Below are 12305 nucleotides of genomic sequence, written 5' to 3'. Positions count from 1 at the left end.
GATTCCTGGCTTTGTGTGATGCCTTGCCAACATCTTCCTCCATAATCTCTCCACTAACTGTACTGGCACTCTAGTCTCTATTTTAAACCACTTATTAACTCATAACGTAACGTAACGCAAACGTACATTCAGAACTGACGAAGGAGGCGACCATTCGGCCTCACGTCACAGCTGACCTGTGACGGCAGATCCTCGGACACCGAGCCTCTGGGGCAAGAAATATCTCCTCCCTAGCTGTGGACCTGCTCCCTCTGTCAGCCAGCTCGGGGAAAGTGGGTCTGTGTCCGGACAGGAGTAGGAAGCAGGGCCGTGGTGGGATTCGACCGGGGACGGGAAGGTGGGGCTGCTGTGAAGGACTGGGTCAGGGATGTACTGGCTGAGGCGAGGGTGGGATTCCACGGCCCGAAACCACGCCACTTACCTCTTGCGCGCGCTGCATTCTGGTAGCAACAAACAACTCCATCTCCCAAGATACTTTGCGGCTCAGATCACAGGCCCCGCCCCACGCGCCCTCCGTCGCCCCGGGGTCCTACTGCAGGATGGCGGAAACGTTTAGCAACGTAGCTGCGTTTTAACACGCAATCTACTGGAGGAACTTACCTCTGAAAGGAAAGAAACGATTAGGGTTCGAAACCCTTCATCAGGATCGAGAGTGAAGATCGCCAGTACAGAGGAAAGAGGGAGTATGAGGAAGAATTCGGATATGACCGGTAGGGGGTAGAGATGGGAGACTGGCAGGTGAATGGTAAACGGAGGAATTCAGAGGGGGAAAACAGCATATGTCACGACATTGGAGGAGAGGAGTGGAACGGTGGGAATGACGAAAATAAAAGAGCCAATTTAAAAGACTGAAATCAGATGCCATCTTTATTTCAGGCTAATAACATTTACATGAATGGTTTGACTTTTGGAATGGTGAGCTACTTTAAAAGGCAGATGTTAGCCTGGGTTGGCTGGCGGGCGGGCAGGCAGGAAGGGAGGTTGCAGTTACAATACAGTGCAGTTAAAATAATTATCAGAATTCAACCCCTGTCGTGCTGTGAAAGCTGTTGGCAGTCCTGAACAAATAAAATAACACAACCCATTCCAGATGAGGAACTCTTTGTGGAGTTCCTTCAACCTCAATAGTCCACAGTCAGCATTATGATTATTTGCAGGACATCTCCCAAACTAGGGAGAAACATGCATTTTCAAAGTTGCAAAACACATCCAGCATTGAGGACTAAAGCTGAAGAGATACTTTAACACTTGCAATCAGCAGTCAGGCAGCACAGGAATCTCAGTAAACTTTGAGTGAAGTTTAGAATTCTTCACAACTCCATCCAGATGTTACTGGGTGATACATACTACCATCTCCCTTGACCTCTGCCGCTCTCCAATGTGTGAGAGGCAATGTGCAAATAATTGCTACAATCTTCTGAGATCATAACAGAAACAGACTGCCAACCACCCATAGGAACTCCATTTGAAGTGTGACCCAGGCATCCAGTGTTAGAGGCTCCATCCAGCAGGCAGGACAGAATGTCATCTTCCACCTGAGATAGATTTCCAGCTTCAGTCCAACCATTAAACCTCTTGAGGAAACAGCTCTCTCCCATTTCCACCATAAAAACAAAAGATTAACTTCTGGAAGCATCTTTGAGATCTTCTTACATTTCTCAGACTTTCAAACTATTTTGTTTTGCAAGCAGTGGGGGAGGGAAGAAATGCAAAAGCATGAGGTGGAGGTACAGGATGTTCCCTTTGGGTTAACATTGTGCACAGTTGTACGGTGAGGCCTCTTCCTGAGCCCAAACACACCAGGGTACATACTCCCTTCAAATCGCATCTTACAATGAATCATAATACATCCATGCATTAATATCATAGCAGTACTGCTAAATAATTAAAGACAAAATGAAACAATTTACAATGAATACACCAGTCCTTTGGGCTCACCTCATTGATGTATATCCTACATTTTGTAGCAATCAAATTCACTGTTTAAGAATGTGTAAGATTGGTAGCATGATACATAGGGAGAAAAATTCTATAATACACAAGAATGATTTAAAGAGTTTTTTTAAAAAATAAGTGGAGAGCAGAAAACGTCTTTGTGAATTCTACACAAACTTCTGATCAGCAGTGACATTCCAATCTACATCTGCTCAAAGGAACTGGAGATTGCTTTGCATTTGGCTGTGAACAAATGCTCGGTTATTTTAATCACTGACTCAGGCTCCTGAAGAGTCTCTTGTCTGTGGCCTGCAGACTGGAAACACTTTGTAAAATCTTAGCCAGACTTTGGAATTCAGTCATCACTATCTGACAGTGTCTCGTACTGTGAGGAGAGTAAGGGAGCTGGTTCACGCTCCCACGTCCTGGTCGGTGGATGTGAACTGGCTTGGCCCATGGTTGGGGGCGCACAGGCGATGGATGTTGGTGCCACACTCATCATACGTATCGTCAGTGGGTTATATGGGAACGCAGTTGAACCTGGATAAGAAGACACAAGGCAGTTAATTTGCATTCTTTACTGTCCCATTGTTCACCATGTTTCTGCACTGTAGAAAATACCCTACATCCTCTTATAGGGCAACTTTAATGCAGTAGGTGCTCCAAGTAACTTTCAGAGAACTATAATGTGGACACCAAGCCAAGATGGACAGGTGTGGAGTAAGAAGGTGTGGTCAGGGTGAGGCTGCTTTGTTCAGATTGAGAAAAGGGAAGAGTTCATGATGGTGTCTGTTATCATGCTATAGAAGTGACCCTCGGACTGAGATGTATAGCCATACAACTGGAAAGATATTCAGCGCTTTAAAAGTAGCTTGAAGATAAAAGGCACAAAATACTTTTGTTGAAAATTGCTAAACAAGTCAGGTCAGAAAGGGTAGGTGGGCAGTGCTGTGGAGTGGAACAATGAGGAGTATGGAACAGTGACTACCGGCTGATTCAACAGATACCCAGTGGCCAGAGAAAAATCAAGGCAATAAAGTGCAAGTGTAGACAAAAAAAGATCAAAGCCTTTTTCCAAAATAAAAAGTCAAAGTAGCAATCTGCATATAGCCATGCTATCAACATGTACAGAGCATCTCGAGATGCTTCAACAGGAATGGTTATCAACAAAATTTAACACCGAGACACAGATTAGGGTAGATGACCACAAGCTTCATCAGAGAGACAGGTTTTAAGGAGCACTTTAAAGGAAGTGAAAAGGGTAGAGGCGGAGAGCATGAGGGAAGAATTCCAGAGCTTTGGGTCTTTGCAACTGGCTGCCATTGCCGAATTGTTGAGAGGCTATAACTAGAGGTGTGCAGAGATGTCTGGACAGGTATAGGACTGGATGAAATGAGAGGGACTGAAAGGGGTGGGGCCATGGAGGGATGAAAATTTTAACAGCTTAACCAGGAACCAGCATGGATCAACAGGTAAAGGGGACGGCACAAATTACAGTACCAAAGTTTCACATGATCTTAAATCTATACAGAATTTGTTGCAAAAGTCAAAGTCACAGGTAACAAAATCATGGACAGAGGCTTCAGCAGTTGAGCTGAGGCATTGGTAACGATGGAGGTGGGGCTGCTTTTGGGGCAAATCTCCCTTTCATTTCTCCTGTGGCAATGCTGAGATTTCAGCAGGAGCCTGTACAAGGTCCTACTCAGCACCCCACGTCCATGGAAGAATTGGACGCTGCACCACATGATACACCAGCTGCTGCCGATGCTTCCTCAGCCACGCACTAACCTGACGGAGGTGACGGATTAGCCTCCTCAGTCCGAGCATCAGCAGACACAGGGATGCTAGTGCTCATGTTGTCCTGCGTCGCACTCACAGGGTGGGCTAGAACCCCTTGGTGGTCTTCTCCTTTGTCATCATATTTCCCCATTAAGGCTTTCCTGATAATGTCCTCGAGGCCGAGATTACTGGCCGGATCTGCAAAGGAATTAGTCCGAGCACTGACTCCGCCTGGGAGATGGGAGGAAACAGTTGGACAGGGTAAAGGGAAGTCAGTCAAGGGAGGGAGAGAGAAAGGAACAGACAGGCAGAGAAAGAACAGGAAAACCACAAGTCAGCACTTGTTTTGCAAGCTGCAAGCTCCAACAAGCAAAGCAACAGCAATGAATAGACTCAGTGACTTCAGATCCTACATAGAGGTTGCAAAGCAGAACCATGAAGTTAAAAGAATTCAGCACAGAAAGTCACTGCTTCACATTCAGTCCATTCTTGTTGTTACAGCACCACAAGCTGTCTGCAGTCAGCATTATAAAATATAAACTGGATAAATAAGCGGACAAGTTTAATCAAGTTTTATGAAGCGACTGGATTTTACACTTTAACAGCTTATTACCTAATACTGCTGGTTTAGAACTAGAGGATGGATGCCAATTGTAGACATTGGCCATCATACTCCACAAGAACTTCTTTACATTTTCTTCCTCTGGACCATGCCAGCAAATTTTCTGTTCCCATTCTTCACGTGTTCCTCCTATTCCTGTCAACTCACTGAACTTCGTGCTATTGAGTTCAACGTTCTCACCAGTCTGAATTCATGAAAGATCATTTTATATTGATCCCTTGCATTGGTGTCCCAAGGAAATATCCCAATGCCTTCCTTAACAAATTCCATTTGAACACCCCTCAAATTTATTCACTTCTGCAGAAAAAGGCCTCACCCCTTTTAATTCTTCCTGATAGATGTAACTCCCAGTTCCAATGCTAAAGTTTATTCTGAATATTCTTCAGTACTTCATTGGACAGAGATCAAGACTATTCCAAACAAAGTTATACACCTTTACAACATTGCTGCTTTTCACCACTATAGTCTACTATGGTAAAGTGGTTAGACATAATTCACAGAAAAGGTACAGGTTGAGTAACCCTTATTTAAAAAAGTAATCCAGATAAAAGTGGGCACCATTGAAGTGTAGTGGTTAATGCGACACTATCACAGATTGAAGCATCAGAGTTCAGTCTAAGGAGCTTGTACATTCTCTCTGTGGAATGCATGGGTTTTCCCAGGTGCTCTGGTTTCCTCCCACAGTCTAAAGACATAGTTTAATTGGCCTATGAATGGGTTACGGTTAAATCAGGGTTGTTGGGTAGTGTGGCACAAGGGGTGAAAGGGCTTATTCGGGGCTGTATTGTTAAAGATATGGCAGCCTAAATTGAATTTCTTAATCTTTATGTTACATCTCAATCTAAATGTGCAATCACTGTAATTTATAATAAATAGAACAGTCAATGTAACATAGAGCACACTCAAGTCAGCGTGAGTTCATCAGTCTGCTGGCCTGGTGGAAGAAGCTATCCTGGATCTTGCTGGTTCTGGCTTTTATGCAGCGGTACTGTTTCCCAGATGGTAGCAGCAGGAATAGATTGTGGTTGGGATGGCTTGGGTCCCCAGTGATCCTATGGGCCGTTTTCACACAGCTTTCTACAAATTGATCTAAATTTATTACAATTATTAAACACAAAATAATTGATTGCATAATTACTCACACCCTTCAAGTCAGTATTTAGTAGATGCAACTTTGACAGCAATTACAGCCTTGAGTCTACATGTATAGGTCTCTATCAGCTTTGCACATCTGGATACTAATTTTTCCTCATTCTTCTTTACAAAACTGCTCAAGCTCTGTCAGATTGCATGGGGATTGTTAATGAACAGCCCTTTTCAAGCCCAGCCACAAATTCTCAATTGGATTGAGGTCAAGATTCTGACTTAGCCACTCCACGACATTAACTTTTTGTTTTTAAGCCATTCCTGTGTAGCTTTCGCTTTATGCTTGGGGTCACTGTCTTTCTGGAAAACAAATCTTCTCCCAAGTCACAGCTCTCTTGCAGGCAGCATCAGGTTTTCCTCCAGGATTTCCCTCTACTTGGCTGCATTTATTTTACTCTCGACCTTCACAAGCCTTCTAGGGCCTGCTGCAGTGAAGCATCCCCACAGCATGATACAGCCACTACCATGCTTCATGGAAGGGATAGTGTGTTTTTGATGTTGTATGGTGTTTGGCTTATGCCAAACATAGCGTTTAGTCTTGATGGACAAAAAGCTTAATTTTGGTTTCATCACACCACAGAACCTGCTTCCAGCCGACTTGAGTCTCCCACGGGCCTTCTGGCAAAGTCTAGCCAAGATCTCAGGTGAGTTTTTTTTCCAATAGTGGCTTTCTCTTTGCCAGTCTCCCATAAAGCTGCGACTGGAGAAGCACCTGGGCACAGTTATTGTATCCTCCCATCTCAGCCACTGAAGCTTGTAACTCCTCCAAAGTTGTCACAGGTCTCTTGGTGACCTCTCTCACTAGCCCCCTTCGGTTTTTGAGGACAGCCTGCTCTAAGCAGATTTTCCGCTGTGTCATATTCTTTCCATGCCTTGATTATTGATGTAAACTGTACTCCGAGGGATATTCAATGACTTGGAATTTTCTTGTATCCATCTCCAGACTTTTGCTTCTGAATAACCTTTTTGCGGAGTTACTTAAGAGTGTCCTTTTGTCTTCATGGTGTAGTTTTGCCAGGGTACTGACTCACCAGCAGTTGGACCTTCCACAAACAGATGTATTTTTACTACACTCAATTGAAACACCTTGTCTGTACATTAGTAGTTGTTTCATATGGCAGGTGCTTTTCTCTTCACACTTCTAATTGTTTTTTGTTGATCCACTCCTCCAGCTCGTGGCCATATTGATGGACCGTGGCAAAGCAGTTTCGGATCTTGGTGACAGGGCATATTTGGACCAGGTGGAGAACATCATAGGTTGGGGCTACACAGGGGTTTGTTGGGTGCCCCATCGGTGTAGTGCTTGTGCTGTTTTGGCAGCTATCCAGTTTTTTCTGGTAGCTGTAGTAAAGCCTGGAAGGAGCGAGGTAGGGTTGTCGATCAGATCTCCCCCAGGGCGTGTTGGTGTGTCAGTAATACTGTACACTAGTGATCTCCATTTAACTAATTATGTGAATTCTAAAACCAATTGACTGCACCAGTGATGATTTGGTGTGTTATATTAAGGGGGGGGGGGGGGTGAATACTTACGCAATCAATTATTTTGTGCTTTATATTTGTAATTAATTTAGATCACTTTGTAGAGATCTGTTTTCACTTTGACATAAAAGAGCCTTTTTCTAATGATCAATGTCAAAAAAAGTGCAAATTAAATCCACTGTGATTCCATGTTGAAAAACAATAAAATGTGAACACTTCCAAGGAGCGAGGTGGGTGGGGGGTGAAAACTGTACACGAGTGATCAGGGTGTGAGTGAAGGAGGTATTTTAGTATGTTCACAGTGACAGTGATTGATGGTGTTGTTGATAGTAAGGAGAGTAGTCTTTGATCACAGAATAATATTGACCAATTAGTAAGAAGGGCAGAGAAATGGCAGATGGAATTTAAAGCAACACACTCAAAATATTGTAGGAACTCAGGTCAGGTAGCATCTATGGAAATGAATAGATGACATTTTGGGCAGAGACCCTTCTTCTGAACTAAGGAAGGGGGAAGATGTCATAACAAAAAGGTGGGGGGAGGGGAAGGAAGCTAGCTGGAAGGTGATAGTTGAAGCCAGGTGGATGGGAAAGGTCAATGGCTGGAGAAGAAGAAATCTAATAGGAGAGGAGAGTGAACCATTAGAGAAAAGGAGGGAAGAGGAGGAGGTGGGGACCTTGGGCAAAATAATAGGCAGCTGAGAAGAGGTAAAAGGTCAGAATGGGGAATGGGTGGGGGGGAATGGGTGGGGTGGGGTGGGGTGGGGTGGGGTGGGGGAATGGGTGGGGTGGGGGAATGGGTGGGATGGGTGGGGGAGTGGGTGGGGGGAATGGGTGGGTGGGTGGGGGGGGGAATGGGTGGGTGGGTGGGGGGGGGAATGGGTGGGTGGGTGGGGAATGGGTGGGTGGGTGGGGGGAATGGGTGGGTGGGTGGGGGGAATGGGTGGGTGGGTGGGTGGGGGGAATGGGTGGGTGGGTGGGTGGGGTGAATGGGTGGGTGGGTGGGTGGGGGGAATGGGTGGGTGGGTGGGTGGGGGGAATGGGTGGGTGGGTGGGGGAATGGGGGAATGGGTGGGGGAATGGGGGAATGGGTGGGTGGGGGAATTGGGTGGGTGGGGAAGGAGAGAGAATGTTGTTACCAGGAGGAGAAATCATTATTCCTGCCATCGGGTTGGAGGCTACCCAGACAGAATACAAGATGTTGCTCCTCCATCTTGAGTGTGGCCTCTTAGCACAGGAGGCGGCCATGGACCGACTTGTCAGAACAGGAATGGGAATTGTAATTAAAATGTTTGGGAATATTAATTTCTGCTTCCCGCTTGTGGCGGATGGTGCAGAGGTGCTGGATGTAGCAGTCCCTCAATTTATGAGGGGTCTCACTAATGTAGAGTAGGCCGCATTGGGAGCACTAGGCATAACAGCCGATTTGCAGGTTAAGTATTGCCTTACGTGGAAGGACTGCCCGGGGTCCTGAATGGAAGTGGTGTATTGCCAGGTGTACTTAAACCACTTGCAAGGATAAGTAGGACAATCACAGGGGGAGCAATCCCCAAGGAAAGTCGGGGGGGAGGGGGAAGGAGAGAAGATACATATAGTGGTGGGATCCCTTTGGAGATGGTGTAAGTTGTAGAGGATGCGTTGGATGCAGAGGCAGATGGGGTGAATGGGGATGTACGGGAAATGAAGGAGATGCGGTATGCGAGTGAGGGGAGCATCAACAGTGGAGGGAGGTAAACCCCATTCTTTAAAGGAGAAGGATATCTTTGTTGTCTGGAACGGAAAGCCACATCCTGGGAACAGAAGTAATGAGGCTGGAAATGCACAATAAATGCTAGGACCCTCTGTACAGTATAGACAGAGAAACTGCAAATGGAATTTAATTCTGCTAAGTGTAAGTTTTACATTTCTGGAGAAGTAATAAGGCTGGATATGTACAATAAATGCTAGGACCCTCTGTACAGTACAGACAGAAATCGGTGATGGAATTTAATCTTGCTAAATGTAGTTTTTACATTTCTGGAGAAGTAATAAGGCTGGAAATGCACAATAAATGCTAGGACCCTCTGTACAGATGCTCAAGGACCCTTGAAAACAGCAGCACAGGTCGATACAATGGCAAATGGCATCCTTGCCTTTATAGATGAGGGCACAGAAATTAGGCTATGCTACATCTATGTAAAAGATTGGTAAAGACCATATTGGGTCTGTTTTGTTCAGCTCTGATCACTGCACTATGAGAAAAGTGCAGCTGCATGGTGTAAGACCATGAGATGTAGGAGCAAAACTAGGCCAATCAGCCTGATTTGACCCATTAATGGACCGAATACCGAGGATGGAGTTTTTCAGCTGTGGATAACCCGGGTTTGTTTTCTTTGGGCAGAGGCAACTGAAGGGGATATCTGATCTAGGTATCTGAAATGGTTTGGCAGTGACAAGTGTGAATAGTGAGAAGCCTTTCTGTAGACCGAGGGGTTTTAAACCAAAGGGTGTACATTTAAGATAGGTGGGAGATTTAAAAGGAACCTAGAGAGATAGCAGTTGCAGATACTTTCACAATGTTTAATTAGTATTCATGTGAGAACTTGAATCAACACAGTATGAGCTGAGAGCTAGGAAATGGAGCTGGTATGGACAAAGTGGGCTGAAGGGCCTTTCTCTTTGCTACATGACTCCTGTTGAATAGATGTTTCACAGCTTCTGAACCTCATTATAACATCTTCACATTTTTAAAGCATCATAACGGACACCAACCAGCAGCCTGCAGAATGGAAGAAATGGGAAGAGGGGGCCATTTAGTCGCAGAAATCTTCCATCATTCAGCAGGACATTGGATGATGTCTGGGGTTCCCAACCCTTTTTATGCCATGGACCAATACCATTAAGTAAGCGGTCCATGAACACCCGGTTGGGAAACCCTGCTCTACAATGTTTCCCACCTTATCCCTATATCCTTCAATTTCTCATAAACAGTTTGGAATGCAATCATTGACTGCACAGCCTCCTTGGGAAGAGAACTCCAACGATTTACCAACGCTAATTTTGACATGGTGACCCCAGTTATAGAACCATGGTTTCACACAGCACAGAAACAGACCCATCAAACCACCATGTTCACACCGACCAGCTCTACTAATTGCACTGAGATTGTCGTCTCACCAAGTACCAATATAATCAAAATGACACCACATTTTTTAAACTTAAATCCTCTTACAATGATGACCTGATGTACTTTTTGTTTTTCTAATTGCTTGCTGCACTGGTATGTTTGTTTTCAGTGACTTATGTACAAGAATACTCAAGTCCCTTTGAACATAAACACTTCAGTCTCCCATCTTTAAAAAAATACCAAGCATTTATTTTTCTATCAAATCTCAAATTTATCCACACTTAGTTTGTCACTATCACCTTAAAGCCTCTCACATTTTTAAAACAACTTGAGACTATGCTAGCTGTCAGAACAAACCCCACTTGTAAACTACCTGTAACTGCTCTCACACGTTCATCAACTAAATCAGCCTTATCAGACTATACTTTGGCCAATTACCTACCAACTCGCACACCTCTGGATAGATTTGGGGGGGGGGCAGAGGGAGTGGAATCCATGCAGTCACAGGGACAGCATTGTGAACTGGAGGTCAGGGCCAAGGTCAGACCACTAACACTAACCTTTGAGCAGAAGTACCACTATTTTCTTTCTGCAATCTCATCATTTCAGTCTTAGTTTTAGCTCATCAGCAAACCTGGAAGTAAATACCCTCAGCTAATTGTCAATGTATAGACTGTGAATAACTATAGCCCAAGTGCAGATCACTGCCCGCTGACCTGAGAAGGGCTTGCATATTGCCATTTTCTAGTTTTCTATCTGTTAACTAACTCTCAATCCATGCTAATTTTGTATACATCAGCCAAGCTTCTTACACAACCTACAGTGTCAAGGGAAAACAAACGTAACCTAACCCAGTCTCTCCTCATTGCTGAGATGCTCCATCCAAGCAATATACTGGTGAATCTCCTTAGCATCCTCCCCAGTGTTAGTATGCCTTTCTCTCGTGTAGTGACCAGAACTACACACAATACTTCAGCAATGGCCTAATCAATGTTTCCTAATATTGTACTTTACTGGTGCTACATTCTGCGCCCTGGCTAGTGAATGTCAGTTTGCAGTGCCTTCTTCACTACCTTACTGAGCTGTGCTCCAAGGGTTCTCGGAGATCACCAAAGAAAGAAAAAGCAGTTAAAATGATCTATTCTCAATAAATTTTAAATGGTTTATCTGAAAATTGTGAATAGATTGTTAAATAAACTGACGCACCTTTCTTGTATGAAACCACACCTGGGAAGAAGGAAAGAAAGAATTGGATTTAGAAACTGAGATTAAGATGAATTTTCCTTCACAAGATGCACCCATAATCTTTGAATGCAATGGATAATAAATTCAATATACTTTTATAACCAGAGGTCAAATGGTTTTAACCTTACTAAGGGATGGTTCACTCTTATGCACAGGCAGATATCCAGCAATATCCTGGTGAATCTCCTCAGCATCCTCTCCAGTATCAGTGTGTCCTCCTCTCATGTAGTGACTAGAACTTCAGCTATGGCCTAATCAACGTTTTGTACTCGGTGGGAACCACTGAACTACATGAGTGTAGAAGGCGGAGCTTAGGAGGGATAATGGCATCTTCAGAAACAGCTCTATTTCCATCTTCAATATCTCTATTTTTCCCTTTCAGGGTTCTTTTGAAGATCCTGATCCTGACCTGGAGTTACACGCTGACTACGGTTCTGTGCAGGAATCGGACCCACTCTCGGGACGCCCAAGGCTCGGCCTAAGAGTCCAGCTTGAATTTGGAAACCTAGGATCTCGGAGCTCTGGAGATGGGCAGATCGAGGGTCGGTGTCACAACAGGAGACCTGTGTGTCATCGGGGGAGCTGAAATACGGCAGTGTGCCTGGAGACCCAGGATCTTTGCGATCTTCAGGCACAGAGCTTGAGAAAAGTGACGTAACGAACTTTTAACATCATAAACCAGTGAGTTGTTTGTTATGTCTCCCCGCTCGCTGGGAAAACGGAGACACCTTTCTCCCTAGTTAGGGAGAGAGAGAACCTGCGGTATGTCGAATACCAGGTGAAACGCGAGGTCTTTGGGGTAACTGCAAGTCTGTGTCTTTGCTCAAGCTTGAGTGCTCAGTGGCGGTGCCGATGCTGTTTTTTTGCCAGTGGGGCGGGGGGGGGGGATTGTTGCTCGCTGCCGCCTACAACCGGAGGGGGGAGCTGGGGGCGGGACTTTGGGGTTCTAACATTTAACTATCGTTCATTGTTTGGGGCACTCCTTTGTTTTTGT

The 12305-nt window shown here is 44.9% G+C and overlaps 1 protein-coding gene and 1 long non-coding RNA gene across 15 annotated transcripts in view; one reads left to right on the top strand and one right to left on the bottom strand.

Moving 5' to 3' along the window:
* The first annotated feature begins 175 nt into the window (after positions 1 to 175).
* LOC140187750 (uncharacterized) lies at positions 176 to 12178 on the top strand. Of its 2 annotated transcripts, none has more exons than XR_011883147.1 (4): positions 176 to 710; positions 6063 to 6126; positions 6655 to 6723; positions 11694 to 12178. It is a non-coding gene; the product is annotated as an uncharacterized lncRNA (long non-coding RNA). The 2 variants fall into 2 exon arrangements; XR_011883146.1 differs by having other exon boundaries at positions 6655 to 6849.
* Positions 850 to 12305, bottom strand: part of ncor1 (nuclear receptor corepressor 1) — a 297718-nt gene continuing 286262 nt past the window's right edge. For 12 of the 13 annotated variants that reach the window (XM_072243400.1, XM_072243409.1, XM_072243411.1 and 9 more), the window contains 3 exons: positions 11273 to 11293; positions 3724 to 3945; positions 850 to 2475 (listed from right to left, as the gene is read on the bottom strand). In XM_072243400.1, coding sequence (XP_072099501.1) covers positions 2291 to 2475; positions 3724 to 3945; positions 11273 to 11293 — 428 coding nt within the window. In that variant the 3' untranslated portion in view covers positions 850 to 2290. The remainder of the gene's footprint in view (positions 2476 to 3723; positions 3946 to 11272; positions 11294 to 12305) is intronic. The other variant, XM_072243412.1, reaches the window with a different exon arrangement.

This window comes from Mobula birostris, chromosome 25 (genome assembly GCF_030028105.1).
Source record: "Mobula birostris isolate sMobBir1 chromosome 25, sMobBir1.hap1, whole genome shotgun sequence".
NCBI lineage: Eukaryota > Metazoa > Chordata > Chondrichthyes > Myliobatiformes > Myliobatidae > Mobula > Mobula birostris.
Note: the sequence above shows the minus strand (reverse complement) of the source record. Positions and strands in the feature narration are given on the sequence as shown.